This window comes from Rhea americana, unplaced genomic scaffold (genome assembly GCF_003343005.1).
Source record: "Rhea americana isolate MKP2758 unplaced genomic scaffold, rheAme1 scaffold_7, whole genome shotgun sequence".
Taxonomy (NCBI): Eukaryota; Metazoa; Chordata; class Aves; order Rheiformes; family Rheidae; genus Rhea; species Rhea americana.
The window spans coordinates 9,677,669-9,693,458 of NW_028186867.1; the positions used below are offsets into that span (position 1 = coordinate 9,677,669).

Consider the following 15,790-nt stretch of genomic DNA (forward strand, 5'->3'; position numbering starts at 1 on the left):
TCATTCTGGACTCTGATCTGGCTAAAAACTCCCTGGGTGCGGGAGAAGTCCAGAGGAAAGGAAAAAATTAATCTGTCAGAAAAATAAATGTTAACTCTTAGAACAAGTGCCACACAAGCAAAATGACAGGAATAAGGAGGAGCTGAACAACTGTAATTTAGCCTGGTAAAGTTAATAGGGAACTTCATCTTCTAAATTACTCTGTAAATTAAATCAAAAGGGGCAAGCAAACTAACTGTGCACAGCTGCTGCTCAAAAATACTGGGCAGTTAATGCCTTTCTGAATACTAGTGGCCAACCTCTTGACTGGAATGAGGAAACAGAAAACTGTCTGTAGTTCTGCTCGCTCTCATTRACTGCTCTGAGATTATCCTATGTCTGTAGATCAGAATCATGAAAAAAAATACATGGAATCTCTTTTGAGACTCTGTTGATCTGCTTCTGACCTCCTTCATAGAGTCCAAGAGTGCGAAGAGTTTGTTTTTAACAGCTGATCACTGAAACTTCAGCATACCTTATGATTACAGAAATGGTTATGAAGAAATTAGCCCAGAACTAGTGCACTGTCCAAACTGCATATGGAAGTACTGCCAGCAGAAATCTCTTGATGTAGCTGTCTCTTGATGTAAGCTGTGGGAAAATGCTGTCCTTATTAGAAAAATTTGGCTTAATCCTGTTCTCAGGTTTTCTATTATAAAATGCACTTTCTAGAGTTTTGTCAGATAAGTTAAATGTGTAAACGCATGAAAGCTAATGCCTGTAGTGGCAATATAAATAAATGTATTATTTTTTTCCCATTTTCCTAACTCTTCATAATTTAATGACATATAAAACCTTAAGCATTSTTTATTATTTTATCTGTATTTGCAGATCACCAGGAGAACCTCACTCTGAAAACATTGAAACTAGCCGAATGTAAGTAGATGAATGGATGAGTTTCTTGCATTTTAAAAACATATTCTGAGCACACGTGCAACAATTATTCATGCACCTGGCAGGGGGGCAGGGAGGGGAAGAAACACAAAACTAAAACAGAACTGTGAAATAGGTTGTGGAATTTCCTTAGGAAGCTTCAAATTAGTATTTTGCTGTGGGAAGAACTTCTGTGTAGAAACTTCCCCAGCAATAATTTTGGGGGTTTGTGTGTGGTATATGTGTTTTTTTTTGTTTGTTTGTTTGTTTTTTAAGGAAAGGATGAAGAGAAAGTTCAGTTCAGCGGTTTGGTTTAATGTGAGACCAGTAGATGGTAGCATAATACAGTGCCTGAAATTACAGGCCTATATTCAGAGTTGACAACAGGAATGTAATTTCTRCCTGCTGTTCTATTCACTAACACGTTGCATGAGCTTGAAGATAGTTCAAGTACTAAGGTGCCATACCTGCTAGTATCTATTGTGGATTGCTGAACTAAGAAAAAGTCTGACTTGATGTGGCAAATCTATGTATTAGGTACTTCTAGATAGAGAAAATTATCTTCCTTTCACTGAGCAGTATTCRTTTAGCTTCTTGCTAGCAGTTCTGAGCTTTGCTGGGATCTTCATCAGAKAAAAGTCAAGTTTAACTGGAAGCAAGATTGTGTTAGGCAGGAGTGTTTGTTTCCATTTCAAACTGAAAAGGGTTTGGGGGGAATGAGGGGACTGTTTTAAAATAAAATTTATTTGGAGTTGTCTTCTGTGAATTAGSAAACAGATTCTTTTCTAGCTCTTTGAACCATCCTCTCCTGGAATTCAGATGTGGAAGCCACAAGCATTGCTTTCTTGGTKTAGAAGAGAAGTTCAAAATAGAGGGAGTGTAGCCCAGTGGTTAGGGTACTACACTAGGCCTCAAAAGATTGAGGTTCATTTCTCTCCTACCTCAAACTACTTCTGTGACCTTAAACAAATTGGTTGGTTCTTCCTCACCCTCCTCTAAGTGGTCTAGCATTTTACACATTGTGAGCTGCATGCCAATTTCAGGGTGTTTTGCAGGCTAGGGACATGGTGTAAAGTGCTCAAGGACTTCTCCATTGTAGCTGCCCAACTTGGAGGGACAAAGCTGAGGTGAGCCCCTCCACACTGGACTGTATACCTATCCTTAAAAGTGAAAAGGAAATGAGGAGCACTTGCACTGTATTTTTGGACGTTCACAGCAGCAAAGTTTCCTCTTGCACTAAGAGGAGCAGTTCCTCTGGGAAGGAGAGTTTGCCCTCTCTCTCCTTTTTTTATCTGTTCCAGTAATGCTGTCCAGTTGCTGGAGGGGAATGTTCTACTCCTTAAAAATCCTGAAAGAAATGAAAATCTGTAGTAGCAAGCTTTCATACGTGCCAGGGTTTTTTTGGTGCAGAATGGTCATCAGAATCATTCTGATTATGTAGACTCCTGTCATTTGTCTAAAATAGATGCCAGCCAGTCAAGCTATAGAGATCATGTACATATTTGAGCAGCAAATAATTATACTCAAATACTGAGTATCAATGAATACTATAATTGCAGAGCCAGAGTTTTTAATACTGTATCATAATATGATGTGTGCATCACTAATTGCAGAGAATTTCTGCAGTCCTGCTCATAGTTATTCTTACCACATAAGATGGGATGACATGCTTGGTAACAGTTTGGCCTACAAACCTACTGAACAGCTAAAATAGCTATGTTGCTTGGATGCYGATAATGCATTAGTAAGTGCAGGGACTTATGCAAGTTCTTGCGAATTGCACAATAAATGTTTAAGTTSGTTTGCTCTGGCTGACTGACACTTGGTTCTTTGTGTTTCACATAGCAAAGCTCTGTATTAGGAGCATAGTTGCATATTTCACATGTATTAATTTAAAGCAAAAAACACACTCTTTTGGACTCTACAACAAATTCTTCCATGAGTAACAGTCTTATCCCAAAGTCTTCAAATTTGAACTTTATGCCTGATGAGCATCTTGGTGTTAGCTTAAAGTTGAGACCTTTTTTTTTTTTCTTAGCATTCATTCATGTCTCTCTTTTTTTTTTTTTTTTTCTCCTCAAGATCAGTGCTTTTGCCTGTGTGCTCCTGTCAAAAGTCTGCAATAACTTTTGGCTTTGATTAGTGTAACTCGCTTAAAACTAAGACTTAAAATTACTTAGAACTAAATTGCAGATTTTCATTGCTGACTTTAACAATAACTTGAATCTTCACTGTGTTGAGTATTGCCACATATCAAGGCCAGGGTGTTGATATTCTGATGTGATGCAGGTTTTCTGCAAATTTGTCTTTGCTTCTTTCTGGTTTTGAGGAGGGGATGCTCTTCAACTTTGACATTTCTGCTCTTTTCAAGTCTTTGAACCCTCCTRTCTGAAGTGTTGCTACAGTTATATTTGATACGTAGTCATTGCACACTSGAGTAGGTTCAATATTTCTTCCGTTTCCCTTGAAAGACGGAAAAGGAAAACTTCTCCAGCAGCTTCCAAATAATGTGCCAGGAAAAAAAAAATTATGGCCATTGCAAATACATACAGTGACTGTATAGGTATTAATGCTTCGTCATATCTGCTTTCAGTTGTCACCTTGGTGCTTCCTGGACATAGGACACCTTAAGCTATTTTCCTCRTAGCCAGAAACATGAGCATAGTCTTGAACATGAGCCAGCAATGCACCATTGTGGCAAAGAAAGCCAATAGTATCCTGGGCTGCATAAGGCAGAGTGTTGCCAGCAGTTCAAAGGAAGTAATCTTTCCAATCTACTCAGCCTTGGTGAGGCCACACCTGGAGAGTGCTGGGTCCGGATCTGGCTTTTCTATTACAAGACAAACATGGACATACTGGAGGGAGTCCAGTGAAGAGTCACAAAGATGATTAAGGAACTGGAATATACCTCACAGGAAGAGAGGCTGAGAGAGCTGGGACTGCTCAGCCTGGAGAAGAGAAGGCTCAGGGGGATCTCATCAATGCATATAAGTATCTGGTAAAAGTGTGTCAAGAAGATGGGGCCAGAAGTGATGTCAATGTGTCAAGAAGTGATAGGACAAGAGGCAGTGGCCACAAACACATACAGGAAATTCCATCTGAACACATGAAAACATTTCACTTCTGTGAGGGTGGCTGAACATTGGAACAGGTTGCCTAGAGAGGTTGTGGAGTTTCTCTCCTTGGAGATATTCAAAGCCAAACTAGACGTGGTCCTGAGCAACATACTCTAGTTGACCCCCTGTGCAGAGGGAATTGGAGCAGATGATTTTCAGAGGTCCCTTCCAACACCAACTACTCTGTGATTCAGTGAAAACACTGGTAGGTTTGCATAGTGAAGTCCTGAGGCATCCTATTTGTGGCCTCTCTATTAAGCTTTGTCACATGTAGAGATTTTGGTGGTGAAGGGGGGGAAGATGTGCTACTTGTTTTCTTGCCATTCTTGGAAAGAAAAGTAAGATCTACCTTTCTGCACACCTGGAGCCTTGCACGGTGTTATATCGTGCTCTGTCTAGGATGAATTTAAAAATGCCTTCACAGAGCCTCTTCCAATGTGTCATGTAGCCAGACAGTGATTCATTTGAGGACTCYTTGTCAGTTAATAAGACGGTGTATCTGCTCTACCCCAGAATTATTAGGGTCTTAAATTTGGCAACTGCTTCAGTTACACTAACAGTATCTACTTTATCTTTGCTTCCAAGAGCAAAAATGCAGTAAGATGAGGCRAGCTATTTCTGTAACGCTTTGAGAGAACAGGAATTCAGGATTTTGCTGTGAAGTTTTTGTGGAGAAAAAAGATGTGTATTTAAAACCTGGAAAAATGCAACTGAACCAACTGTTTTATAGACTGTGGTTCCCACAGAGTTTGGCGAATACTGTAATTTTACAAGCTAAAACCAAACAGCTTAATGTGTGAATAGTTCTCTGTTAAATCCACAGTTACTAGACTGCTTTTAAACTGGAAACTAGGGTGCTTCCATCTTCTGACCCCATGCTATTTACACTCAGAGTTTCTGCGTAACCATGGTCATGCTTCTAGGACAGTGTCATAAGGAATGAAGGCATAGCACGAGAATGTAACCRTGGAAACCTGACTTACTGAAAAAAAAATGGAGTCAGCATTTAGATTTCTTTTTTACAAGTCTCTCTTACGTGCTGCAGTGGTCAGCCCTCTTCATATATCAACATTTTTTTTTCTCTTGAATAGTGAGTATCCTTTATCAGGCTTTCTACTGGAACACTCCAGTGGCCCAGAAGTAGACAGAGTTGATGTCTCTGGGTTACTATTGTGATATCCTTAATGATAACACTGAAGTGACATATCAACCTTCTTTCTTTGGTGGAGCTGCAGATCAGAATGCAGTGTATAAGTATTCACGTTTAACAAATTTAAGCTTGTTTAGTACATGGAGTTTAGTTTCTGTAATTGTACTTGCTTGAATGTTAGGACTTGTTTTAACTAAGGGGAAAAACATCAAAGGTAGTATATAAAGTATTTTGCATAATACTTAATTTAAATATCATAGTTTGTTTTCTCCTGGATATATGACARTCAGACTGTGATTCCAGCAAGTATGTGAAGTTATTGGGAAAGCGTTCCATTTCTTTCCAGTAAGACACAGTTGGTATAGCATTATTGTGGCCTCGCAGCTAGTACAGAGTATTAGAGTTTAGGACTCCTTAGTAACTTTAAAACAAAATTGGGAGAACTTTTGAGTATTTTGTTCAGTTTCTTACCACTTTGTTATAACTATTCTTTGGAAGTTTAACTGCTGATTGCAAGCTTTTTGTTTAAAATATTAACAAATGTGTTCAAACTGAATAAGAAATTGTAAGTTTATAGTTAGTCCTAAGCTTATTACTAAGTTTATTCCAGCAGTAGCTCAAATTACTTTTTCTTCGTAGTTTCTTTTTTTAAAAAAGCATATATTTATTTACTAAGGCTACCTTTCTCCCTGCCTTTTCAGAAGGCAGTGATTCTTTGAAYGTGAGTATAGCCTTTTAAAACGTGGTACAGTATTGTAATATGCCTACATCCCTTGCCATTTATGTTTGTGGACTGCTTACAGTATTTGTCTAATAACTTGATTTTTTCCAAAACTAGTTTTTAATGACATCAGGTCAGTAAAGCTTAGGAAAAAAAAATCTTTCTGAAATTGTATGGTTTGGAAAAAAAAGATGATAATCAGTGTGCTATTAATCTCAGTTTATTGGAGAACTGATTTTTGGAGGCACTGCATAGGTAATGGAGCACTGCATGTTTCTTAGGACAGATAAGACTGGAATATGATACTAGTTGRTGTGTGGAACCATGTTTGCTCTGCAGAGTCCTAGCTCTTTTCTCTTCCTGTTGTTAGGGCAATAATAAAGGATGCGTGTCCCRAATAGGATTGTGTCGAGGTAAGTTAGTCTGTGGGACAAGACTGAGATATGTTCTGACCATGTCCTTGACCCCCTGTCTCTTTAGCTCTCTTTATTGCTATGTAAAGCTAGAGCAGCTCTTCTGTTACCTGCTTACAGATGGCCCTTCTCCGGAGGTGCCGTATCTACCTTGGTCAGCATGCAGCCTTCTCAACAGAAGAGTGGATCTAGAATATGCAGGGAGGGGGGAAGGTCCCTCGGGCGAAGCCACGACAGTCTTACGGGGTCACACTCCAGACCCCAGCTGTGGGAATGCGCTGCACAGGAAGGAGCAGGGTTTGGAGAACCCTAGCTCCATGCCAGTGTGCACTTGCACATTTAGGCTAGCTAGGATCCCTGTGGGCTGAGGCAGGCAAAGGGAGCTCAAAGATCCCTGGAAGCAAGGGAAAATGCTTGACTCCAGCTCCGGGTGCGACATTTGGCAATTCCGTGTGCAGGCCACTTCAAAAGGGTATGTGTGGGCAGGGCCTTTACTGGAAACTTTTCTAGTGCTGCCATTACTATGCTAACTAAACAGAAGGAGGAAACCAATATGCAAAGGTTGAAACTGAAACTCTTAAAACAGTATTTAGATAGACAACGATGTCCGTTCATAACCCAYATTTTGGGCTTTTGACTGTTTTATTTCCTAAAGTACAGTGTAATTGTTGCAACTGTGTAAGTCACTTTATGTTCTTGTCTGTTAAGCATATACTGAAAGTTGTTTTGCTCTTAGTACTTAATAAATAAATAAATAAATAAAAATTACTCTGCTTTTTTTCCCTACTCAGAAGATGAACATCCACTTTCCTCTAGTTTCCACTAGCTTTACTGTTTTTCATTTGTTTGGGATATTCCAGTATTGTGTTTACTGGATTTCTGGATTTTTTTTTTTTTTTTCCTTAAAGGAAACAGCTTATGAACATTTTGGCGCTTAGGAATTTCTAATGGTTTTGTTAAAGCAGGCCATTGGAAATTTGTTTGTTAATATTGGACATCTCAGAGCYTCTGTGTAGAAATCATGTAAAAGTGTACCCAGATATGTGTCCCRTGTAGAAACTGTTCAGAAACATGTTACTTAATGCTTCATTTAATATTCATATTTCTAGACAGGTACAAGTCCTTCATATTATTTCTAAAATTTAGGTAAATTTAAAGCTAGAATGATGGTTTTATACAGATATCTTTAACTTCAGATAGAATTTTCATCCAAGTTTTAAATCCTTTCTTTTGTAGTTGAAATATAAAGAAATATGTACTTGAGATTTTTCTAAAATTTCTTAAATGTTTAAATTTCTCATTTTCTGTTGCACAATAGTATTTGCTTTATGTAGTATTCWGTATATTTAGCTTAAGATATTTGAGAAATGCAAGTTATGTGCTGTTGCATAGCAACTTTTGAATTGCTAGATAACACAAATTCAGCACATTCATATTACTTTGCTTGTATATTTTTTTAGGCATCCAAAAGTTACTTTACAACTCAATACACTTTTGCATAGATGAAGGAAAGGTAGAGGCTCAGTGTTGCATGCTTCTAGTGATACTACACWATTTTGGCAGCAATTACAAAGTGGAAAGAAATTACAGTTGGCTTTCCCTTACTTAAGGAAGCTTTTAGCATTTTAATTGTTCTTAAGTACCAGAAAAGTAGTTCAGCTAATACTTTCTGTAGAAAACATGCATGTGAGTGTTAGACTTTGGGGGAAGAACCCCATGTATGTTTTAGGCTCCTCTCTCCCCTGCCCTGCTGAAGTAGGGGGTCTTGCCTGCCCAGACTACACAAAGCCCCCTGTGGGGGGGGTTGTCTCCCAGGCGGTCTGTGAAGCTTTTGCGGCTGTGACCCTGCCGGTGCAGTTTCATACTCGGATGTGCTACAACAGAGCGTGAGCCTTCATGGATGTGTATGCAGTTAAGTCACTGCAGTCTTAGCTACATCAGAAGGTGTCTGTGTGCTAATATGTAATAAACTTGCTGTTAAATTAAAGTGACTAGTTATTGTTCACTAGATCCCTGTGTAGACACTTGGAGCGAGTTGTAGACTTCACTGTGCAGCGTGTGCTAAGAGCGGAGGGTTTTTGCATTACCTCACTCCATGAATGAGTTTTGATGCGTAAAGCTAAGAACATAGATTTTTGTAGTACAGGAATGCACCATAAAAAGGAGAGAGTTTTGTCCTCTGGAGGTACCTTCTGTGTCCTCCTAATATAGGAAGCTTAGATTCTTGGCTTAGACATGCAAGGAATGTGCCTTAACAGCAGACAGTAGAGATACTCCCTCAAATACCTAAATGGGGATTCACACGTTAGCTTACTCCGCATTGCAGTCTCCTGAAATGCTTTGGTGGACTGACCCCACTAAGGGCAGCCATTATGGAGGACTCAGTAAAGTCTATCCTTCCTCTTTAGGTCCTCACTTTTAAGTCTCCAGCTTTTTCATTTACCTAAGTAATTTGCCTGAGATATTGTTAAGAGTCTGTAGAATAACCAGAAAACAGACTTCTAAGATTATAGTTAATGTAGCAAGTTGTTTGTTACCGTAGTTGATTAAAAAAACAAAAAAAAAAACTAATTTTCAGTTAGACCTTCGTCTCAAATAAAATTTCACAGAACTTCAGTTAGTGAGACTTTGGCCATAGTTCAAAATAAAGACACTTGTTACAGGCAATATTACTGTAGGCACAGGAGAGTTCAAGAGAAGTAGTTGACAGTTAAAGGGAATCCATAAGTAGATCTACAACAGGCTGCTTGAAATTTTTTCCTTCCCTGTGTTTTCAAGTACAGTGATTTTTTTGTGATATGAGTCTGTCTTTAAAAGAAAAAAAAATACGCAAAACTTGTTTTTATAATTCTTTCTTCATAAAGATTCAGAATCAATGTGAGAAATTCATAGTGGTTCTGCTGTAGCTTTTATAGCATCTTTTGAATCTTACTTAATTTTCATTAATGCCTCAACTATGCTTCTCCTTGTTCCATGGTGTATATGGGAGCAAAAACGTGAATCCCTTACAAGGTACCTATTAGAGATGGTGACAGCCCTAAGGTTAGCTTTGATCACCAGAATTTCAGATATGATCTGACTTGTAGTGGAATGTTGTTTAATATGATATGCATAATCAAAATAGTGTTTGTGCGTTGAAATTACTTTATTGAAACCAGATTTGACATAAACTAGAAAAGTGCATGGTTCTTTAACAGTTTCTCCAGCTTGAAAACTGGTAAACTCTTCTCTGTGGTTAGGGGATTGCTCACTTTGCACCATGTATTTAATCTTAATAACTTCAGCTGCTTTAATTAAGAAATGTATATTTAGGATAGTTATGAGAAATAATCCATATAACATGCACAGGTATATTGTAGGAAAAAACAAGATTATAGCAGATATCTTGAAACTTGCATTTAGACTGTAGTAGAGGGAGAAGGTGGAAGGAAAATGTGATTAGGAAGGATAAGATTATAATGATCATGCAAGTATGAAATAACTGTCATTTTGCGTACACTGGGGAGAACATTCTCACTGACCAGGATGAGAGAAGTTAAAGGAACAGTAAGTTTGGAGTTGAGCTGGAAAGACATTTCATGGAGATATCAGTCATGCATAGCTTGCAAGAAGAGCAAACAAGGAGCATGTTGGTGAGACCTGTGGCCATAGCTCAGGTGTAAAAATTCAATATTAATGAATTAGAAAAATAGTTTAACTTGATATGTTTCTCTGCTTACAAATATTTCACAACTTAAATCAGAGGATCTAGAATAATTGAAAGAATGGTCATAGCATAAAATCTTGGCATTGCAAAAAATAAGTATCTGTGAAATCATATACTTCTATTTAAACTATATGAAAGTGATTCTGTTTTTCTAAACTTCTAAAAGCTGAAGTATGAAAGAGGTTAAGATAAAAAAATACATGCATATACATATATACACACACACACACACACACACACACATTTCTTAGAGTGAGACAAGATTTTTCTAAGTCTGTTTAAAAAATGGGTAGGCTAGAACTTCTTTTCCTTGGAGCAGAATACAGCTATTCCCTGTTTGTGTGGTATTTCTTTTGATTATTAGATATTGTTGGTGCTGCTTTGTTTTTCATTGTCTTCTATCTTGGACTAGAGGTTTCAGCTCTCTTCTGTTTTATCTTGGAGCTCACTAGGGCATTTGGAAAATCATGTAGACATTGAGGAAATAGTTTTCTTTGTATGAAATATTTTCTTTCTTCTCTAGGATCATGAGATCTTGAGGGGTGAAAGAGAAGGAACAAAGGTGTTATTGCTGATAAAACACCCCTCAACAGAGTTACTTTCAGAACTTGAGGATGCTTTCTCTTCTCAAGCAGCTGCATTGAAACTGATATTTAACCAGCCCATATTAACAGCTAGTTGCAGCAAGTGCGGAGTAGTACCAGTGCGTCTGGTACTTCAGTTATTCCTTCACATAACCTCTGTGTGCCTCAACCTCTTTAAAAAAGGCAACTTTAAGTTAATTATCACAATATATGATGAAAATCTTGCTTCCTATATTTTTAATCTAAAACTGAGTGTAAAGGGTAGGTGTCACGCCTAATCAAAATGTTAATAATGTTGTTTCATAGTTGATATTTTCCATTAATAACTGGTTTTCATAAATGAAGTGAAGGTTTTCAGGTTTCTTTTCAAAACATGATGAAATGCAATGTCCTTGGTGCTGCATGAGTCTTTGTTCTGTCCTAATTGCCTTCAGCTTTTAGCTAAATTCTTTAACATTTGCATGTTTTTTTAAAAGGTCTATGGCTTTATTAATTGCCCAGTTAGAATTTTGTTGTTGTTTGTATGTAGTACGAGCACACTGAATTGCTTGGAGATACATATTTTAAAAAATTACAACTGTATGTCATGTGTAGTTGTGGGAGAAAGGAGAGGATTTGGCAAATCTATTTAAGAGAAACATATCTTATTATGGTGAGGCGAGATTGTTCAGCCTGGAGGTTATCTCTGATCGTGGTTTTGTCAGTAGGGTAATTAACTAAGGAATTTTTTTTTCTGTCTCTCTTGATTAAATGACAGAATAAATATCACATAACCTAGGTCACCTGGAATCTTGCAGTTGTCTTACTAGTGATAGGGGGTTTTTTTAGAAACATGCCTGGGTCATTTTTATTCCGTTGCATCTTCCCATTGTCAATGGCAACTGTACCTCAGTACTATACATCAAAGACTCAGTTACCTGTACAGGTTCAGTTCTGTTTTACTTTCAGCCTTGCTTTGCATCTAAATCACTCTTTCAATGAATTGAGATTTTTCAGAACTGAACAAGATTGTATCCACTGTAAAATAAAGCTGAATACTTCACACAAACAGGCTTTACCTTTCATTTACATATGACCCACAAATTAAATTGTGTGTTAAATATACTTTCATTTGATTCATTTAATGGAATCCTGTATTTAAAAAATTTCCTGATGTGTCCTGCCTGATTCAGAAATCTTGTATTTCAGTGCCTGACTAATCTCTGCCTTGCTGATGCTTTTGAATGAGCTTTGTATGTAAAAGCCCTACTAATCCTTATACTTACTGTTTGAATGTTTGCTACAGGAAGCGAGCAGCTGCAAAGCATCTAATAGAGCGCTACTACCACCAGTTAACTGAGGGCTGTGGAAATGAAGCCTGCACGAATGAATTTTGTGCTTCCTGTCCAACTTTTCTCCGTATGGATAACAATGCAGCAGCCATTAAGGCCCTCGAGCTTTATAAGATTAATGCAAAACTCTGTGATCCTCATCCCTCCAAGAAAGGAACGAGCTCAGCTTACCTAGAAAACAATTCCAAAGGTGCCCATAACAATTCCTGCACTGACAGAAAAATGAACAAGAAGGAAATGCAAGGCCCAAGAGATGACTTTAAAGGTAAGATACTATTTCAGATTCTTCATAAAATAGAGTACGTTTCATATGCACAACAATATGCCTGTGTATTTCAGTGTGGTGGTGTTTTGTTAACATCTTAAGTACAGCACAATATTTGGCCTGTAAATGTTTGATTGCAAATTCTGAAAAATGGCTCAGCTGAACACTACTTCCAAATCTTGATCTCTGCCACACCTGTGTTAACATATCTGTGCATTTGTTGCCTTCTGAGATGACTATTTTTGCAGATATGTAGGTTTGCTTAAATCCTGTTGTATGTCTGCCTCGGTTGCATTTTACCAAATGGTAAGCCTTCCAATTACAACCACCAAAGCAATTATTTACAGATAAAGTTGTTTGAGGAAGCACTAGAGAGAAAAAAGACTGTTATATAAGCTGATACCTTGATGGTTGATAGAAAATGTGCCCTTGGAGAGGTCTTTAAAAATGCATCTAACCAAGCTGAAACATATTTACGGCAAGTAATTTGTAAGCTAGTGGGGGGATGCAGATAAATAAGGTTCTTCACGTGTCTCTTTAGATTTCTGTATGGTTTATCAAACCTTACTTTCTAGGATAGTAAATACATACTGCAAGGATAGTGTTGGTTGTGACCAAAATCTATGATGTGAACGAATTCCAAGCTGCTTAAATTTAAAGCCATTAACCTTTGAACAATTTTTTTTTTTAAGTACTGTTGGAATAAATGGTATAAACACAAGTTCAAATTCATGGAATCATCCAAGAAAGATGGAACAATTTTCAAAATAGAATAAAAAGGCTTACAGAATCAGCAATAAAATATAGCTCTGCTTGCATTGTGCAAGAACTAAGAGGCTCCAGTCAATACTTGCATCAGTTTGTTCTTTACTTGATGCAAAAGATGGACTTCCCCCAAACTGTTTATGCTCTAAGTGGGAGGAGGTAAGGGATCCAGTGGTAGTGTTAGTCTGGCAAGAGACAAATCAGGTCTCTGTTTTGGGATAAATGCTTGTGTCTCAAATTTTTGTGCATTTTTAATAGCAGTGTGCATATATAGATTTTTTTTCCCCATCCCTCTCTCCCCAAGATAGATATCTAACAGTCTTTTTGATCTATCTCCAGAGATTCTGTTATCTAAAGCAATGACTCAGACTTCATCTGTTGCAGAATCCCAAGCACTGACCTGTCTTTGTAGCTGAATGGACAGAGAACATTAATGTGTTCCTAAAGCTCATCTGAGATTCTTAGTTACCTTTGGAATCAGATTTTATCTAAGGAATCTGACACGTTAAAATTCTTTCATGATCTTTCTGCAACCACAGTTGCTGGGAAAACTGCAGTCAAATTTAAGAAAGCCAAGGAAAGGGTATGCAGTTTGCTTTTGTGTTTGACATTGAATGGAAGTTTTAAATTGAAAGAAATGCCCTTCAGAAAGAATTACTTAAATTACTCCTGTAGTGTTAAGCCCTAAAACTATTACCTATTAGGAATAATGTATCTGGAGACTCTTTTCACTATCTCATTTCTTAGATGGCTGTCAAAAAAAGAAGAAAAATAACACAAAAGATTACAAATGTATAAAAAGCATGGGTTAGAAATTTAATTTTATATCTATTGCCATTTCAAAAATCTGTATCATAATTAGGAAAACTTTTTCTCAACTCTTATCACTTAAACACTTAAAACAGGAACAGAAAGATCAGTGGACAGGCAGTGAGCAGACATACATGACAAAGCTTCCATAAAAGATAACAAAGTTATTAATTATCTTCTCATTAAATTTGAGGGAGTGTTGTTGACAATTTATAGACCATAACTTTGTAAAAAGTGTTTAAAAAAAACCTCAGTGAAATTGAAAAGTAACTACTCTTGAATCACTGATAAGCTTGATTTCATGTATAGATTTGTCATGGAATATCACAACAAGATTTGAGAGAAGATCTGCATTTATGTTGGTGGAGCACTTAGTTGCAATAGAAGGGTGAGAAGGAAGAAAGATTGTAAAAGCTCACAGACTCGGACAGAAGTCAGCCAATAATTGACTTGAGTTAGAAGGAAGCTTTGTTTGTTTGATTTGTGCTCCATTTAATCAGTACCCAATACAGCTGTATCGGATGTTGATCGTGATTAGAACATAATAATTGAGAGGACTGTTATGGCAAGTCGGTTAGAGCATGGTCACAAGATATGACTTAAAACTAGCATGAAACTGCAAATTAAATACTATTTTATCTGGAAAGAGCATATGCTTTGTGCATTGAAGAATAGTATTGTAAAAGAACGACGGGGAAATTCTTGTTGATAGTATGGGAATTTGAAATGTGCTATATCAGTAATAAGTTTACAATTTAATGGTAATTACTATGCTATGAATAACCTTTGTGCCCTGGGGCAAATGAACTAGCGACTGTGATCATCATTTCAAGGAGCTTTGGCATAGAACAATATCTATATCAACTGTTAAATTTCTTTTAGACCAGTTTGCTACTTGCACATGCATTGCAGAAATAAAATGGTAGTTGTAGTACTAAGCTTGCATTACTTCAGAATATTTTCAGTGCTATTGCTTTTTTTTTTTAAGCAGGATAGACTTTAGTGTTGAAGCTTTTTCATTGTTTTCCTACTGATATTAAGTTCATCCCAATAGTATGACATAAGCTTAATATCATGCTATAATCTTTCCTATGTTGTATGTACTCTGAGAATGTTTAGGTGCTCTGCAAAAATCAGATTGTCTTTTTTTTTTTTTTTTTTTTTTTTTTTTTTGTTAGTGTAGGCAATCTCACTTTAAAACATTTTAACATATACTATCTTCACCATTAAAACAGTATGCTTACTACTTTCCCAGAGGTTGTACTAGCTGTCTGGGGATACAGTTCTGTGATATGTGTTTTCAAAGCTGTAGAGAAACTCTTGCACAGATTCAGTTCTAGTTCTAAGCAAAGTATACAATAAATATATAAAGCACCAAAACATGCTTTCTAAATTCTGAAAAATATATTTGGTAGTAATCCTACTGATTCTGCTGGTAGTACTCACAGTAAATCATACACCTAATGCAAAAGCATTTGCGAGTCCCAGTTAAGGATTAGTGTAGAAGGCTGTAAATGAAACTTTCTTTTCCTCTTTCCTGAAGAGAAAGGAAGATAAAATTAACAAACAGGCCAACAAATGAGTTATTTCACATTGGTGAAATCAGACAGATGTTCAGAATCCACGCAAATGATGTCTGTAAACTAGCTTATTGGTTTGAATAGCATGTTGATGAGTATACTTAAATTGCTCACTTCAGTGAGGGCGTACGTACAGAGAAATAACCCACATGCCTAACTGCGTGGAGTTTGGAAGGTAGCATACGTTTCTGAGCATGTGTTGTGTTTTTTGGAATGACTTCTGAGCATTAGTTTAGTATGAAAACTGTTGCAAAAACATTAAAAATGGAAATTAAAAAAAAATCTTATCCTCCAATTAATATCGAGCAAAAAGTTACTGAATCTTTTCTTCAAGATTTGTTGGAGAAAAAGAGCACTGATTTCATAAGCACGTGAACAGAAGAGGATGATACGATTTAGTTAGGGTATAGTTTAATGACTTGTGCATTAACTGTGCA

At 37.0% G+C, this 15,790-nt stretch overlaps 1 protein-coding gene across 7 annotated transcripts in view; it reads left to right on the plus strand.

The window, feature by feature from the left end:
- The window catches only part of UBE3A (ubiquitin protein ligase E3A), a 55,595-nt gene that overhangs the window by 19,791 nt on the left and 20,014 nt on the right, over window positions 1-15,790 (plus strand). For all 7 annotated transcript variants that reach the window (XM_085321458.1, XM_085321460.1, XM_085321462.1 and 4 more), the window contains 2 exons: window positions 871-915; window positions 11,888-12,198. In XM_085321458.1, the coding sequence (XP_085177584.1) occupies window positions 871-915; window positions 11,888-12,198 (356 nt within the window). The remainder of the gene's footprint in view (window positions 1-870; window positions 916-11,887; window positions 12,199-15,790) is intronic.